This window comes from Miscanthus floridulus, chromosome 17 (assembly GCF_019320115.1).
Source record: "Miscanthus floridulus cultivar M001 chromosome 17, ASM1932011v1, whole genome shotgun sequence".
In the NCBI taxonomy this organism is placed as follows: domain Eukaryota; kingdom Viridiplantae; phylum Streptophyta; class Magnoliopsida; order Poales; family Poaceae; genus Miscanthus; species Miscanthus floridulus.
In genome coordinates, this window is record NC_089596.1 from 96777671 (window position 1) to 96796460 (window position 18790).

Sequence of the window (18790 nt, forward strand, 5' to 3'; positions counted from 1 at the left end):
AGAAGTTCCAGCAATCGTCGAGAGTTCCGAAGCCTCGCAACGCCACTGACTTAGTGACCATTGGGGTTGTACGGGCAATACCGAATACTACATCCCAATGGCTCTATAATGACTAGTTTTTCAAAGGGGCTATAAATACCCTCTTAGCCTCCACTTTTGGATGCTGCTGATTCTGCTGACATTCATCCACATTTTTTAGCCTTGAGAACACTCTCCAACCCTCTCTTAGTGAGTGATTGATCCAATTTGCAAAATCCATCTTGTGGGTTGAGTGAGATTCAAAATTGAGAGCAAGCCACCCTTGAACATTTGTGCATATTTGTCGATCTCATGATTTGCATTTGTTACTCTTAGACTCTTCGATCCTAGACGGCTAGGCGTCGTTAGAGAGCACCCAAGAGATTGTGGTGTGCCTCGGGAAGTTTATAACGGTTCGATTCTACTACCGTAAGGGAAGGGATCAACTAGTAGAAGGAGGAAAAAGAGTTAGAAAAGACTTCGGCTAGGGTGACCTTTATGGTCCTCTAGAGCTGACTTTCGTTGGGTCGCTCGTAGCCCCCTCAACGGAGAGTAGGACTCGACGAAGAGCACCCAAGAGATTGTGGTGTGCCTCGGGAAGTTTGTAATGGTTCGATTCCACTGCTGTAAGGAAAGGGATCAACTAGTGAAAGGAGGAAAAGGGGTTAGAAAAGACTCCGACTAGGGTGACCTTTGTGGTCCTCTAGAGCTGACCTTCGTTGGGTCGCTCGTAGCCCCCTCAACGGAGAGTAGGACTCAACAGAGAGCACCCAAGAGATTATGGTGTACCTTGGTGAAAGCTCTAGTTTGGTTTTGATTAATTGATGAAATCCTAAGTGCTAACCTAGTTTATCAAAGTGATTATGAGATAGGTAGCACTACTCCAAGTGATGAAGCAATGGCGAAGATCATGACGATGGTGATGGCATGGTGATGATCAAATGCTTAAACTTGGAAAAGAAGAAAGAGAAAAAACAAAAGGCTCAAGGCAAAGGTAAAAAATTATAGGAGCCATTTTGTTTTAGTGATCGAGACACTTAGTGAGTGTGATCATATTTAGGATCGATAGCCGTACTATTAAGAGGGGTGAAACTCACATTGAAATGTGGTTATCAAAGTGCCACTAGATGCTCTAACTCATTGCATATGCATTTAGGATCTAGTGGAGTGCTAACACCCTTGAAAATATTTGTGAAAATAAGCTAACACATGTGTACAAGGTGATACACTTGGTGGTTAGCACATTTGAGCAAGGGTAGGAAACTTCATCGGCGCCCTAGACAGAAAAGGCGGAGGTCACTATAAGTGACCGGACGCTGGTCTCTGTTAGACCAGCACGTCCGGTCAGTAGCAGCAGTGAGCGCGTGTTTTGGTCTTCAACCGGACACTGGCGCTAAATGTGACCAGACGCTGGCAGGGTGCATCCGGCCAGTGCTGACGTACGCTGACGTGGGACGCACAGAAGAGACATTGAGTGACCGGACACTGGGTGAGTCCGGTCGAGCATGACCGGACGCGTCTGGTCGTGAAAATTCACGTTTGGAACCTTACTGGAAATGACCGGACGCTGAGGTCCAACATCCGGTCACTTTCTAACTGATGCGTCCGGTCATCATTTGACCGTTGAAATTGGGTGATCGGCATTTGAAGCCGATGACACGTGGCGCACATCGCACGACCGGACACTGAGGTCCAGCGTCCGGTCAATCTGACCGGAGCGTCCGGTCGGCCCGTGTTCAGTGCAGTAAGGAGCCCAATGGCTCTATTTCATAGGGGCTTCTATTTAAGCCCCATAGCCAGCTCAAGCTCACTCTCTTGGCCATTTGCATTGACATAGCAACCTTGTGAGCTTAGCCAAAGCCCTCCCACTCATCTCCATCATTGATTCATCATCATTGTGAGATTGGGAGAGAATCCAAGTGCATTGCTTGAGTGATTGCATCTAGAGGCACTTGGTATTCGTGTTTCACTGCGGGATTTGCTTGTTGCTCTTGGTGGTTGCCACCACCTAGATGGCTTGGTGCAGCGGTGGAGAATTGGCACGAGTTGGTGATTGTTCGTGGCCATCTCCAGTGATTGTGAGGGGATTTGTACCTTCCCCGGCGGAACGTCAAAAGGTAACTCTAGTGGATTGCTCATGTCATTGAGTTACCTCACTTGTGGGTAGGTTCTTGCAGTGTCCAATCGTGTGGACGAGGTTTGTGCAACACCTCTTAGCCACCGAACCACCAAGTGTTGGTCGACACAACGGGGACATAGCGTGTTGGCAAGCACGTGAACCTCGGGAGAAAATCGGTTGTCTCTTGCTATTTGGTATTCTCTCGGTGATTGATTTAATCTTCATCTTATGATTGGTTCATCCCTCTACACGATGGTATAATCACCCTACTCACTCTTTTATATTCTTGTAAACTAGTAGTGGCAAGCTCTTTAGTGTAATTAGAATTGAGGGCTTGATTTGTTATTTAAGTTCATCTAGTGAAGCTCTTTAGTGTAGCAAGATTGAGAGCTCTTAGTGAGTAGTATCATAGCAAGTTGTGTGTCTAGTAATCATTGCAACTAGAATTGTTGGATAGGTGGCTTGCAACCCTCGTAGAGCTAGAGCAAGCTTGCATTTCGCTATTTGTCTTACTAATCAAATTGCTCTAGTTGGTTTGTAGAATTTAAATAGGCTATTCACCCCCCCTCTAGCCATATTAGGACCTTTCACTTGGGAAGTTTGTAACGATTCGATTCCACTGCCGCAAGGGAAGGGATCAACTAGTGGAAGGAGGAAAAGGAGTTAGAAAAGACTCTGGCTAGGGTGACCTTTGTGGTCCTCTAGAGCTGACCTTCATTGGGTCGCTCGCAACCCCCTCAATGGAGAGTAGGACTCGACGGAGTCTGAACTTCGGTAAAACAAATACCGTGTCTCGATCTCTCTTTTCATTTGGTATTTGTGATACTTTTGTGTTGCTTGAGCTTGTAAATAGGTTACCAAAAGGTGCCAGCAACTTGGTGCAAAAGGAGAAATTGAAAGGAAGAAGTTGGGAGCTGATTTGCACAACACGTGTATACCGGACACGTCTGGTATTGATACCGGAGACGTCCGATATTGGGGGACAGAGTTGTTTTTGTTTAACTATTAGTCTAACTTTGTGTTGTAGGGTTGTAGCTCCTATATATATATTCTATACACCTTGTTTATTCTATTGGCTAACTCATGAGAGGTTATTTCTCTGATTTGGAATTCCTGAGTCATCGAAAATTCCACTACTAATCGTTTCCGTATTTTAAAGGGTTGATTTTTTAGAAACGCCTATTCACCCCCCTCTAGGCGACATCCTCGGTTCTTTCAATTGGTATCAAAACAAGGACTCACTAAAAGCTTCACCGTCGTGAGAAAAGGATGTCGACGCCTACGAGTCGGAGCCGGTGCTTCTCCAAAATGATGGTTCAAAGTTTCTATCTTGGTCAATTCATGTACTCAATGCTTTTAGGGCTATTAGTCCTCTAGTTGAGCATATTGTGGATGCAAGCATCCCTCTTCCTATAGTTGATTGGAGCAACTACAAAAATATTCGAAAAGAGGAAGAGAGATGTGTGCAACTCAATGCTCAAGCAATTAATGTCATGTTGAGTACATTGAGTGCAGAGGTTCTAGATGAGGCAATTTTCAATGGACAAACACCTCCAGAGAGTGCTCATCTCATTTGGAGTAAACTTGTTGATTTGTATGGAAAGTCCAAATGTGATGAGGCATATGAGTACGAGTCAATGGAAGACATGTCCATTGAATCTTCATAGAGTGGAGAAACCTCAAGGAACCAACGAAGCATCGAGCCTCTATCAAGTTCACAAACAACCTTGCTCACCTTTGTTTGATAGGTGTCTGATCACGCATCTACGACATCATTAGGAGGAGAAGACAAAGAACCAACTAACAGTGGAGAGGAGGGACACAACAGAGATGCTAATGAAGAGGAGGAAGAGAGAGATGCGGATGCAAAAGACCAAGAGGGAGATGCTACTATAGAGGATGAAGAGAGAGATGCTAATGCAGAGGCGCAGCAATCTGAACCTCCTCATCAACCCTAGAGAAGAAAGAGCATAGTCACCCGGTGGCCAGAGGACAAGCTAGTTGTCACCTAGATAAGAATGAGGAGGTTGGTTGGTCTGATTGCTAGACAAAGGATCTCTTTGGTCCTGCCTTCATTTAATTCACTAAGTGAACAAGACAAGATGACTTTATTTGATGAGTGTGTCCAGCCTTGGTTGGAGTTTCTAGAAGAATTGAAGGCTATTGCGTGTAAGAAGATAATGCATATGGTAGCCAAGAGTTGGAGAACCCACAAAAGCGACCTTACATGCAATTTCGTCAACAAAGGGTTGGATGCCACGGTGAAGCACACATACATTCCAAAAAGAAGATTGGGCAGCGTTTGTGAAACTGAAGGACAACGAAGAAGCAAACGCAACAAGTGAGAAGTACAAGAAGCTTCGGGAGAGGAACTTGCATGACCACTGCTTGGGGACAGCATGGTATGAAGGAAAGGCTACAAAGTGGGAGCAGGAGGACGAGAGTTAGCCGCCCAAAGCATCAATAATCCTTGGGACAAGTTTCCAAGTGGCCGCCCAAGGAATTGGCTACGTGCATGGAGTACTTTGGTTAAGTCAGAAGGGTGTTGAGATTCATTGGGTGAAAGATTCAGCTGAAAGTGTATCTAAGCAAATTTTAGAGAAGTAAGGAGCCCTTGAGTCTTCAGGGCTCACTTTGGTTAGGGAAAAGGATGTGCTCACAAAGGTCTTGGGCAGCCCATAACAGACAGGGCACGGGCGTGGTGTGTCTAGTTACAGTGGTTGGAAGCATTGGCCGGACTACGGCGGTATGTACTGAAAGAGGAAGAAATCAACAAGTGATGTGGATGTGGAAGCCATCAAAGAAGAAGTTAGAAGCCAAGTGATAGAAGAAGTTACTAAGAAGTCACACATGATATCATGGCCATGCTATGTGACCAAGGAGTGCATTTGAGGTCGCCTTCCAACACCCCTAGCCCTGTAGGTGGTAGGAAGAGCAGCTGTGCCTCAGCCTCGGATGTAGTCGACAGAGATTACCTCGATGGACTTGAGGCAACTCCAGATCCAGATATTGTTGACCTTCTGACAGAGCCAACACCTTGTACCCTTGTAATCAACCCTATGTCGTGATGCTTGTGACGACCACAAACAGGGACAGCTAATGTGTTTGGTGCCACCCAACCAGCTCGCGTGGATTATGGCCTAGGCTTTCAGGACTCTGGTCAATAAACCACCTTGCGTATGGATGCATACTTATTTATCACTTTAAACATATTACTCATTTTAAAATATTTTAAATCTTACTACGTGACAAAAAATTTCAAACAAACCCATATATTTTAGTATATATAATATCATCACAGTAGTATATAAAAAAATATGACCACATACTCTATGCATACTTACACATATAACATTATAACATAATACTACTTCGGGTGATCTAATATGATCATATACTGAGTATACATATATTTTATTAGGTCATATATACTCTAAATCTTGAGATACACATGTATGAGAATAGCTACTTGTTGCTTCTCCTGTAGTCAAGGCCAGGTGCCCAGACCTAGAGCATTCCTTCTCTGTCCTCAATGAGGAAGGGCATGTATGTCCCAAAAATCTTGTCCCACACCACGAAGAAGAGCTTAGAGTAGTTATACTTGCCACCACGCAACTGGTGGTGCACGTCGTGACACGCCGTGTTGTTCCAGAAGCTCAGGCGATCCCAGCTGGGTAGCAGCGACATGCCGCAGTGGTTGTCAATGACCTTGACGCTGTAGAGTGAGAAGAAGATAGAAGCCCTCGGCGACATGCCGGACACCAGGAAGGCGGCCGTGCCACCGATGGTGTCAGTGATGAAGCTCTCGAGGGGGTGTTCGTACAAGGCTCCAAACGAGTAGGGAACCACGAGACGGTGGTGCCACGAGTGGAGGTTCCGGTAGAGGAACCTGTTGGCGTGTGTAGGGCTCGGTGCCATGCGTACCGCCACAAGTCGAACCAGACCATAGCCACTACGATTTGGCTGGCTAACTTCAGATAGGAGGTCTTCGTACTTATGGCGCTCTCTGCTTCTTTGACCTGCTGTATCCCAATTAAATTCAACGAGATAGCTAACTCATTATCATTGTCACAAGCACCGCATAATAAATTGTACGTCCCATTGCAACGTATTATATGTAGCAAGGAACCGTACAAAAAAGAGCCATACAATTAATCTTGCATGCTGGCACACGCAATGCAATAATAATGATCTTAAAGCATATATACTAGGCACGTACCTTGAACATCATCACCATGGTCACCATGGCAACCTGCACGAGCTGCTGCTTGAGGACGTTGCTGATGACTTGTCGCTTCGACACATGGTTCTTGCTATCTTCATGAGTGCTTGGGTGCAACCTGTATTTGTCCATATACATGGACTGGCCAAGCGTTGCATGCAGGCCACAATACGCCCAGTGCACCACAATGGGCACAAGGACGGCCAAACCTTCGTCAGAGTAGTAGCTCCATTTGTGTTCTCTAGTTTATTTTGCTTGCTGTTCGATCGATCGATGTACGTACAGTGCAGTGTGCTATGCAGGTACTGATGTGTGTCGATCTTACTACCGGAACGTCTCTATATATAGTCTTGCTCTCTTGACTTTTATACGCATACCAGGGAGGGCTGACGACGATTATTTTCATGCAGCAACGACTCACGACTGGGTACGTTGCTGCTGCTTACCTGTGTCGTCGTGATGTGACCACAGGGAGGGACTTGGCTCACTTGACCTTTATGCGTACCAGGTAGGACTTTGGTCCGTATACACATGCGTTTTAGACTTAAGAAAAGGCTAGTAGTAGTGTAGACTAACTTACCTTGCTGGACTTGGACTATGTCGATCACAATTAAAGGTGACACATTTTCATTGCAGTTTTTGCTTTGTTACTTCTAAATAACTGTGAGCCGTTCATTTAATTAGATCGAATGGTTAGTGTGTTCCAACGGTCTGTGAGAGGCTACATTTATTGTGTTTTAGAAGCCCCTTTTAATTATGTGACTTAGTTTTAATCGAGTTAGCATAACTTACAAACTTGATTACGTTAAATCATTGAAGTTCACGTCTCAATTAACTTGTTAGCCATCGAACTTTTTTTTTGTACATATAACATGTTTTTAATTGAGTATATAATGTGATCGTTGTACAATTTTAATGTAATTGGGTATCATAAATTTTTTATCACTTTTAAGAAAAAATATAGAGATAGACTAAAGTAGTAAAGTAATAAAATTTAATATGATTAGTCATATTAAGGGTGCAGCAATTAAGAGGATCGCGTCATAAGAGGGATTTCAAAATATTCTTTATTTTTCTTTTCTTAGATTAATTCCAGAGGCGGTTGGGCCTGGGGGGGGGGGGGTTTGTACCGTTTTGGTGTTATGCTTGCTCACACATGCACTGATTAGGCGACGTAGCGACCGTCCCTCCAACGGACGTCGAATGAGGCTAGAGGGCTGTGGGGGCTCAAGCCCTCCCACCTTCTCGCTAGAGCTACATATAGTTAATAGAGAGGGAGGAGATCGAGAGGTAAGCTCCACGTGTTGCCACTGCTCCAACACCTGCTGCAGAAAGCCGTCTACCAGCAGTGGCGGTAGGTCCTCCATTTCTACCAGCGGTGGGTCCTCCACAAACAGCAGCGAAAGCAATGCACCCAATGGGATGTTAGGGCCCCTCCCCTGCATGCGAGCAGAGCATTCCGACAGATTAGATCTTTGTGGAGGCACTGATGTTTGCGTAACACCACCAAGAGTTCAGATGGCTATGGCCTCTGTCGGCATAGCACCTTCGTGGGCACCGACGCCAACATCATCAAGAACGACGCCAACATCATCATCATCCACCGCGGCCTTGCCGACTAAGGCATTTAATGATCTACCTCCTAAAACAGAAAATAGTTGGCTATAGCGACAGGTAAGTGTTCAATTGTACATTAGAACAAATAGCTAGATCCTTCTCAAACAGCTATTGCTGGAGGTAGTGGCAGCTATAACGGAAGATTTAAAATCTTTAGAATTATCATGAAGAAATGAGATTGAATCACATGGAATTGACATGTAATTCTATTTTGTTGACTTCTCAACCACGATGTTTAATTTCTAGAGCATCTCTAGGAGTTTAATATAATTTATTTGCTAAACTAATAGATCTAGCAAGTTAACATAAAAATAACGACATTAAATTTTGTCCTAAGCTTTCTAAACGATTTTGCATTGGGACCCCAAACTATTTGTAACTAAGAGCATCTCCAAGAGTTTTCAAAACAATCTCCCAATCCATGATTTTGGAAAGATTGAAAAAAAATACATCTCCAACAACTCCCAATCTCACCTCCAAATCTTTTGGCACTTGAAAAAATCGACCCCTTCACGCGGATAGTTACGTGCGTGTATCCACCGTGCCAATCCAAGGTGGAAGGACGTGAGAAAGGATAAGAAGTAGGACAGGGTTCCTAATGCAAATGTACAAGAGAAAAAATATATAAAAATGGTTAGGGTGATTTAGAAATAGTTTAGAATTCCTGATGTAAAATTACCTTCTACCCTTTAGGAGTGATTTTTTAGAAACTGTTGGAGAAACCTCTCTTTTGGTGCTCCCAATATTTTTTTGGCCACTTGGAAAACTCAATGGTTTTGGAAAGAATTTTTGGTACTCTTGGAGATGCTCTAACCAAATCTTTTTAATAGTTTCTTTGTCTCTTATCGCTATCTCATCTGGAGTCCTTTATTTTCTTAATTTACACATACATCCAGTTTACTCATATCTTGAGAGAAAAATGTCGGGTATAGGAAGTGGATACAGAGTTCCTCTCGACGATGGAAATTTATGAGTTAGAGGATATTTGACAACTTTTCATTTCTAAGAAGCTCTTTTACCAAATTTTTGAGGGACGCTCTTTTCTCTTTTTGCTAAAACATCGAATAGAGAGTAGTTTTATAAAAACTGCCGGAGATGCTCGGCTAGCAATGGATCGGAGTCTACTGCTCCAAACATAGGTCTTTATGGGAGGCAGTTGGAGGAGGGCACATGGCAAGCGAGGAATGGTTGAGATCGAGTTGTTGGTGCTGTGTCAAACTAGTACTCCTTTATTATCAAAAATAGGATTTGTGTGCGCTGAGCTTCTAATAGTGAGGTGTATGTAAGATTTTATTTTCAGCTAATTAAGTACTCACTATGTTCAAAAAAAAATTCATTCTCATTTTTAGGAGTCACTACATCTTAATTTTAACCAAATATATATAAATATATTAATATTTATGATGCTTATAAGTATCATTAGATTAATTATAAAATATATTTTTATAATAAATCTATTTGGAGATACCATCGTTGATAATATTTATATAAACCTAGTCAAATTTAAAAACATTTAATTTAGCTCAAATTTAGAATAACATTTTTCTTGGAGAGAGGGTACCCTGTCCTGCACGTCTCGTTTCTCGAGAAAGCAAACCTTTAAGAATATAGTTAGATATATAGAAAGTAGCATCAATATATGCATCTCTAAATAAGTTTTATTGTAAAAGTGTATGATGCGATCAATCTCATCATACTTACTACGTAGTATTAGCATTTTTTTTGTATATATCTGATCAAATTTAAAATAATTTGACTTCTCGAGAAGTGTGTGTTACCACCTCCCCGACCAGAGGATCATCACACAATGGGGAAAATTAAAAAGGAGAATCACACATCGATCCATCTATTCATGAAGACACCGATTATTATTGTTTTTTGAGGGAAGACACCGATTATTATTTTACTTGGAGTACATGCATAGAGTAGAGGCCGGCACAAGCAGGTGTGGATTTGTCAAGTGGTGCAGCAATAGCAGCTACCGTGCACGCACTTGCCGCTGACGAAGCCCGCTTTCTTGCAGCACTTGTTGCAGAGGCCCGGCCGTATTATGCACCTATAAAGGCATTTGATCTCTGGATTGTTGTCATCGCCGTAACAAAACAATTCAGTTTCAGTGCCCACCCCAATTCTGGCCGCCTCATCTGCATCGCCGTTATTAATATATCATCATATGATCATATCCATGTCGACCATGATCCATGCATATGGAGGAATTTGCTACTCATTCCATTACAAGTTGACTTTCCTCCTAAAAAGCCACAATGACTTATAGAGCTAATTACAAGGAAGACAGCGATTTATTCTGAAGGTACTGAAGAAAAGAAAAGCCTGGCATCATCTTTCCTTCTGGCATTGAAAGGGAGCAGACTTGAATCTATCTTGGACAGAAATATATTGGGTGTCCGAATGGAGCTGCTAAAAGAAGTCGCTCAAATTGCAAAGAGTTGCTTGAGTATGAAAGGGGAAGAACGGCCATTAATGTCAGAAGTGGCTGAAAGGTGAGCCTGTTCATTTGGCTGTGGCTTGTCGTAAACGATCGTAAATTTTCAGCTGGAACAGTATTTTTCTCTCACACAAACCAGCCAGCAGTACTTCTTCACGAACCAGCAACGATACGAACCAGCCAACCGAACAGGCTTGAATGCTTGCTTGAAAACTCATCGAACTACGACCCTTCTAGTACTGGACGGCATGTCGTCTCGTCCCCGCGTCGCCCCTCCCACGCGGGCGACTCGGGTGGCCCGACCACAGCCGCCGCCCCCCTCCCCTCCCCCCCTCCCTTGCCGCGCCGCCGCCGGAGCAGGCCGCTGGCAAGGCCGTGCAGCTCGCCGGGATGGCGGCGGCGGGGCCTCTCATCCTCGCGTCTTGGCAGAGCAGTGGCGCAGGCTGCAGCGGGCCGGCTGGACACGGCCTCGCCTGAGCCGCATGGGGCTCGGGGGAGCCGCCTGGCCGCGGCTGCGGCAGTGCCGGCCGGAGCCCAAGCAGGCGCTCGATGGTGGCGGCTGCGGGATCTCCTTCTTCCCCTCCGCCGTCCCCTTCCTCCTCGTATGGCAGCGTCGGCAGCGACGTTCTGGGCTGCTCTTGGGCCTGGGCGGCTAGATCCGGTGCACTGAAAGCCGGATCCGGCGACCCATGGCTGGGGGCGGCAGCGATAGCTTGGGGCACCGGGTTCTCTGCCCTAGCGGCTGGATCCGGCGCCCTTTGGGCTGGGGGCGGTGCCCACCGTGGTGGGACACTCGCGACCGGCGGTGCCCGGCAGCATCGGCTGCGGGTGCCAAAGCCGGCGACGTCGTTCAGCAACGGGCTTCGGTGTGCGGCAATGTGACGCACGCGGCAGGGTAAACCCGATCCCGTGTTGCCTGACCAGAGGTGGTGGCGGCCGATGCAGCTATGCGGCTGCTGTGTGCAGCTGGCGCGTCGATGCCTCTCTGGAAGGGTTTCGTTGGGATGGCGGGGCAGTGACGACGGTGGCGACAACAGGATAGGGTCCGGGTCTTGGTCGGACGTTTGTGCTGGGGAACCCTTGGGCGAAAGCCTTGACGACGGCGATGTCTGTGGGCGCCGCATCCCCTGCTGAGGGCGTCGTGTTCTCCAGCACTGCCTTCCACGGGTGAAAACCCGGTCCATCTTGGACGAGCGATAGTGGCGTTCTCGACGTCATGCCCTTATTGAAGGCATCGCTGAATGGATCTCGTCTCAACCACGACGTTGCCTTCGGTTGATGCTCTTAGCTTCTCAGCACCCGGTCTGCGTGTGAAGGGAGGACTTGCAGCGTGAAGTCAGAACTGCTACGTCAAGGGATGTGGCTCGGCAACGATGAGATGAGGCGAACCACCCCCTCTTTCGTCTACTGGGAGGCTTTGAAGGTGTGGCAAATGCCGGGGGCGGGGCGGAGGGTCAAGATAGGAAGTCGGAGCTGCTCTTTGTTTTGAGCTTGGCAACGATGACCTGTTGCGACCTCTCGCTTTGGGCCATCTTTTTTTCTTCATTAGGTTCGTCCGTGTCTGCCTTGGGAAGTCGGAGCTGCTGGTTGCTTTGTAACCACGCTCGACAACGATGACTCATGACAGTTTTGTTTCCCTTCTGCATCGCGTGGGTGGGTCAGCCATTCGTGTGGTGTGTGTTGGCACCACGTTTTGCTACCCTTCTTGTACATAATTTTCTTTCGTCTTAATTGAGCGGCAGAGCTCCTGCCTTTGTTTCAAAAAAAAGTTTGATGGGACTAGATTTAGAAATTGGTAGATGATAAATGTGTAAGTACCAAAATTATAGATTGAAACAGAATTTGAAGTTATTTTTTCCTGACATAAACACACTGTAAACAAGTACTATCATTTGCTTTTGGCATCAAGCTTGTCACCACGAATGGCCAACTTGTCAGATTTGAAGGTACTCCATAATAGCAGTATGTTTAGCAACACAATTTTGCCATGAAATTGCTTATTGCAATTTACACCGCGGAAGTTGGGACTTAAATCCACTTAGATTAGCATCATCTAATACTAACTAATAATACAACATTATACTAGTAGCTTCCATAAACCTAACTCCAAGCTATGAACACTCTACTCTTGAAATGGGCTTTCAGAAATAGAAGGAAAAGGTATACACTGATAGAAAGCTTAACAATCAATAACAAATAGGATTGGTTAGTGTCAAACTGTCAATACCTTATCATGAGGCCAAAAAAGTGGAACCCCTTTCCATAAAAAAATTGATCCTTGTAATATATGCTTCAACTCAGTGAGACACTAGTAATGAACAATACAAACAAATAAAATGCTAGGATGTTTTGAGACCTGGTCATGCCACAATTGATCAGATAAAACCTGCATTTGGTCAGACAGGTAAATCATGGGACATTAACATTAAGTTCTATTTGCAACATCATAAAAGGTGAAAACAAGGTCCATCAACTCACCATGTTACTTCATGAAGTGAGACACAAGACAAATTATTCATCAATCTATTGACTAAAAGGGAGCAGAAGCAACAAATAGTTGTTGATTGTACTACCATGAAACATGATGTATAACAATTTGGGGTAAATTCACAAAGAAATGAGACTGGAGATACCAATGAATCAGATTAGTTGATATGGAGAAAATGGTGGACCTTGTGCTTCCCAAGCAGATACAACAAAACTCTCACGGTCTCTAACTATATGTAAATAAGAACATAATTTGTGGAAGATATCTTGTCAACATGTCACTCCGCCTCACCTATGCTGTGAACTAGTGAAGGAGAGTTGTGATATATAGGCTTAGTGATCCAACGGAAAAAGAACAACCACCCAATTTTGAAAATATTGTGATCCTTTCTTTAGCCTACCCCAACTTGCTTGGACTAAAAGGCTTTGTTGTTGTTGTTGTTGTGATCCTTTCTTTATTATGCTCATAGCAAATATTTGAAAGTGAACAAAGAAATGAATGAGCCAGCACACCTCAATCAAGCACAGCGCCAGCGTGGCGTGAGTAGAGACGGCAATGGGTACATGGAACCTGATACCCGGTGGACTTTATTCTATTAAGACATGGGTCTGGGTCAATTTCCTAACCCATGGGTCTGTTAATGGGCAAAAGGCCTAACCCATCGGGTCTACCAAGTTGGGGTACGTTCCTATAGTACCCATACCCATAAACCCATGGGTAATATAAACCCAGTCTATCCAGAAAAAGAGCCCATACCTTGCCCCATAATACCCTAAACCTGGTTTATTTTACCATCCCAGAAAGCTAATGTTGTGACCTGCTATCCCAGAAAGTTTATGTTGTGATGACCTGGTAAAGTGGTGTAGGGGGAGAGTTGTGATAGGGTTGGTTATCCAATGGAAAAAAGATAACCAAACGCTATTATGAAGTGGAACCCAACTTTAGAGTTTTGTCAATTTGTGTGGATATTTGAGCAAGTGAACAAAGAAATGAATGAACCAACACACCTCAATAATACTATCCCTTTCTGTCATTTGACGTTAGGAAAGGCTGCTCTTCCTACGTTTTAGTTAAATATAAAAATCATTAAAGCTGCAAATTTATCTTAGAAGCACAGATCATGGACATAGAGACTCAATGGAAGCTGTGAATTGTTATGCCGTCATAAAGCACCTGAGTACAAGTAATATAACTTCTCGTTTCAAGGGGTCAAGATATCAGAAGTATCCAACAGTGTTACAGCTCATTTATCAAATGAAAAACTAAAACATGAAACACGTGGAGATTGTTAGACGAGCTAACAGGCCTTTTCTGCCACATCAATACTAAATCATAACACATCCCTCCGTGAATAAACCACAACAGACGACTGAAGGTCTCTGTCAACCTTGAAATGGGAGTGGAAAAATCTCCTCACCTGCCAACCATAACAATTATTGATGAGTTTGAGTACTACTGTTACGAAACAAGAAATCCTATCATTATTGCCGTGTGCTCCCTCTGAATCAAGCATATGGCATATTTTTTTGTCATCTTCTTTCAAAATACTAGGTATGTATTTCTAATGAAATAGCAGGGCAATCAAAAGCATTTTTCTGTTAAGGCATCCAAATATTTGCATTTGTAAGCAATTTAAGATTCAAAATGACAAATCAGAAAATTTCTTATGTTAATCCGGACTCCATATAAAAATTGTAGAGTTGCGCTATGTGGTAAACAATGTCCTAGAGGGCTAGAATACTGCCAAATTCATGGAAATTCCTACACTAGTTAGTAACAGATACTGCTTGGCAAATAATGACGCTGGAAAGCAGTATAATGCGTGTCTATTGAACCCTGAAGCGAAAAAGAAGCCACGTGATATCTAAGGTACAATGGCATATTACCTCAAGAAAGGAATTGTGCAGAAGCAACTGGAGAACATGTCTTTCTTCGGACTCAAATAATACAATGTGACTGAATGTAGATAAATTTCCAAAAACCCCGCCCACAAACTCAGATGGACTTGTAAGGAAACGATCTGACTCATCCAAGGTCCCTTTGTTATCACTGAGTGCAGTAGAAAGTCAGCAGGGACGTATGTATTCAAGAACAAGTATAGATATGAAAGGTTAAATATTTTTGCATTCAAAAGAACAAAGAAAATAACCACCTAGGAGTGCAGTCCAAAAAGCGCATAGGTAGATCGTAATGTAAGGTTGAGTAGTAAGGTGTTGAATGACAAGGCATGAGAAAGAGGACACTCTTCACTCTTCCATCATGGGCTTCTTTTGACAAATAATACATAACATCCTCTGTTCCCCTCTGCCACAATGAGTGTTGAATATGGGATATAAATGGAAATAATGGAGAAGCTGTAATCCCTAGATGCATAGAGCAATACAACAATATTGAAGTATGGAAAACTTACTTGATGGAATAAGGACATGTATAAGGCCATGGGAACATTGGTTATGACAAGAAGAATAACAGAAAGTTGCAACCTTGAAAGGCTTCTTTTCCCATGCTGATTTTTGCCCTTGAATTGTGACATGGCAGCTAAGCAGTAACCTGAGAACATCAATGCTAAAGGTAGCACCGGAAGAACAAATCTGCAGTATTCAATCTATTTGTATCACATCATGTGAATAACGAGAAGAGGTTACTTGACTACAAGGGCACTGTAAACTTCCAAGAAAAGGTGAATACCTAAATTCTTTGTGTCCAAGTATGCTGTAAACCCCTAATACCCAAGCAATTAGACCTGAAAGTCTCCATTCCCAAGACTTTACAATACCACACATTGCAAATGGTAAGAATGTCCAAATCATGGACGGAAAACCCTGTGTAAAGTACCAGTGGAAGACATGTGTTCCGTAGTAGTCTCCTCCCGAAGAGAAGAGGTTGAATTTCAAAAAATTAAGTGGCACTATGACCCGGGAACCATACATCCACCAATCAAGGAGTGTTGTTACTGCAAGGACAATGGCCCTGCAGAAAGATTAAACAAGTAACTTATATAGAATATTCATACATCGGGAAAGATAAAAAATGGCATCACAACAGAATCAACGGATAAGCAACATATGTTCTCCCAGGAAAGAAACAAAAAACAAAGAATTGAGGGTGGGGGTAGAACTTAACATGGTCAACTTTAAAAAATGTCAGCATTGTGCATATGTCCATTGTGCGAAATCAAGAAACAATAAAGATAAGCCAGTGTAGTGAAATTCACAGATCTCAAACAACGAAAGATAGAAAGTTGCCATGAATTTTAACAATAACTTACCCTACTGGAATGACATCAAGAAAGACAAAACGAAATTTTGATTTCATCTGAATAAAATCCAAAAGACCAACATATATCCATGTTACAGCACTTGTTGGCCGAATCGCACAGGACAAGGCTGCTATCAGAAGAGCCATTTTTCTTGATGAGACACTTTGTTCACAGGCAGCATGCTGCTTTGAAACGACTGAGGTTGCCTTGGAAGACTCTATTGCAGTAAACCAGTAATAGAGTCCAGCTACAGTCAAAACAGTCTCCAAGCTGTTTGATAGAGTCCGCGTGATACAGAAAAACATGAACCAGTTAACCAATTGGGAAAATAACTGCAAACAGTTTGTTAAGGCCGACATCCAAGGTTATTGAAGTTATATACTCATGAAGGAAATCGTATAGATACATAGATGAGTTTAAGGATACTGTCCACTGGGCAACCTGACCATTGAAAATAAGTTTGGAAAATTTATACAAGTATAGATCTCCAAAAGCTGCAAACACAGATTGTAGCAGACGTGGAGCCATCACCTACAGGAAAATAGAGAAACAGCTAAGCAAATGCTCCCCCTCAGAATGTGAGAAGGATGAAGCTGACTAGCTGAGTAGAGAGCTAAGGACGAATGTACTGAGTTATGATACACATGGCATTTGTTGGAGCAAAAGGCCATGGTTCTCATGAGCTTGATGTTCAAATAAAGCTGGCAACTTGGCAGTTTATACTTTATAATTAAGATTAAACTATGTTTTCACATGTTTATTAAGATGCTGGTATCACAAGGCCAACACAATGGCTCAAACTGAGTTCCAATTCATATGTCAGAATAATTATTGATCCTGAATCTTTCTTACAATAAAAAGGGACAAGCCATTGGTACTGATTAGAGAAGCTCTGTTCCTGGTAGTACTGTCATATAACCTACCACTAGAACATAGAAATCATGATCCATGACAATTCTAGCCCCACGAGCTCGTGACTATTCACCATCCTCCTGGCAATTGAATTGATGCTCTGCTATAGCTGACATAAATTGCTTAGGCTATTACCATAACCCATGGAGTGTCTAGGTGGAGTAGCGCCAGGATCTTGTAGAGAGCAGCAAAGATCAACGGGTGGAGGTAACTTCGCAGGCCCCGCTTCCACTCCCATGTAAGGTGACCATACCTGCACCCACCCGCAAGAGAACAAAAACTTTTAGCAATTGGGCATCAAATTTCCATGAAAAACAATGCTACGCAGCCCCCATTTCGCAGAGAAACCATCTCATTCCCTCGAGCTAAGCAATGGTGAGCAGCAAGCCGATCCAAACTAACACCAGCAAAACAGGCAGCGGCGGCAAGGCGAGGGAGAGGTTACCCAAAGGCTACGCGGTGGGCGACCTCAAGGCACTGCCAGTGCTCGTCAGGGTTGAAGTAGGTGCGCACGAGCAGCGCGTTGACCGCGCGGAACGCCAGCGCGAGCGCCAGCACCCTCCGGTCCGAACCCAGCACCGCCCACGGCCGGATCCATCCCGACTTCTCCGGCGTAGGGGCCGGACCGGCGTCGCCATGCGGCGAGCCGGCAGCGCGAGATCGCCTCCGGTGGCTCATCACCAGGGACCGCCGGCCGGAGGGGAAGCCGCGGAGAAGGCGGCTTGTTCGTTTGGCCGGTTCCTCGTTGTTGCGTTGGCTAGTTTGTCTCAGACAAAAATACTATTTCGGTTGAACAGGCTGAAGAAGGATAGGAAGGGGTGCCGGTGAGGCTCGGGTCCAATCGTTCCCGAAGGAAGAGGACCCCGACCGACGGCAGCTCGGTGCTACGTCTATCGGACACGCTCGCGCACATCCTCTCACAAAGAGATATGACCAAGCCGGACTCGACCGTAGCTTCCGCCTAGGGGTCACGTTGTAGCTTTCTGCCTGGAGCTCGGGGGTAGGATCAAGTCCGGTCCTTGGCTCTTGCTCGGCTCACGACGCCAGCCAAGGTCCGAACACAAGAAGACAGACCTCGGGCTACCGATGCTCGGGTGTTCCTCGGCGTCGTTTTCTAGGCGTGGCCCTGCTAACTGCTCCTCCGATAGGGTTATGTCCGGGATGTGACATAAGAAGACAAAGCTTCCCATGGCCTCCGGAAGCTCACGGGCTTTCGGGCCCACACGTCAGCCCCTGTAGTCGACCTCCTTCGCCATCAAGAAGACTCTAGAAAGTCTCACCCGGGGGAGGCCGATCAAGCTGACACCGCCTGCCACGCAGAGTGTTAGAACAGAGCAGCCAGACGACGCCTAAGGCTTCTTCAGCTCCAAGACACCGCGATGGTCCACGACGCACCGCTGCAAGACCTTCCTGGACTCCGATGCACGTAGACCATAGACTACACCCCCAAACCGCCATGTACCCGACCTATCTCGTTATATAAGGGATAATATTGGACCTAGAGGGGGATACGATTATTCGATCACCAAACACTTCATTCCATCGGCCTCCCCTCTGCACAGAGAGCGGGGCAACCCGGAGAGGGGCACCGAGAGCCTCTCCTCCACCGTATTCCGTCGTCTTTCTCCTCTTCGATGAGGGGGAAGGCTCCACCGGCGGCGAGGCAACCTTAGAATTAGCACCAAGCTCCCTACCAAATTTTCTTCCTT

The 18790-nt window shown here is 44.8% G+C and overlaps 1 protein-coding gene and 1 pseudogene across 1 annotated transcript; both read right to left on the reverse strand.

The window, feature by feature from the left end:
* Positions 1-5602: 5602 nt before the first annotated feature.
* On the reverse strand, positions 5603-6497 carry LOC136516039 (sphinganine C4-monooxygenase 1-like; annotated as a pseudogene).
* A 7591-nt stretch (positions 6498-14088) lies between these two features.
* LOC136517139 (mannosyltransferase APTG1-like) lies at positions 14089-17976 on the reverse strand. Its single transcript, XM_066510657.1, has 9 exons — positions 17527-17976; positions 17217-17334; positions 16596-16700; positions 16179-16501; positions 15599-15880; positions 15321-15501; positions 15063-15214; positions 14797-14959; positions 14089-14327 (listed from the first exon to the last, which is right to left on the reverse strand). The coding sequence occupies exons 1-9, from the start codon at positions 17757-17759 to the stop codon at positions 14241-14243; spliced, it is 1644 nt and encodes a 547-aa protein (XP_066366754.1). The 5' UTR covers positions 17760-17976; the 3' UTR covers positions 14089-14240.
* Between the last annotated feature and the right edge of the window lie 814 nt (positions 17977-18790).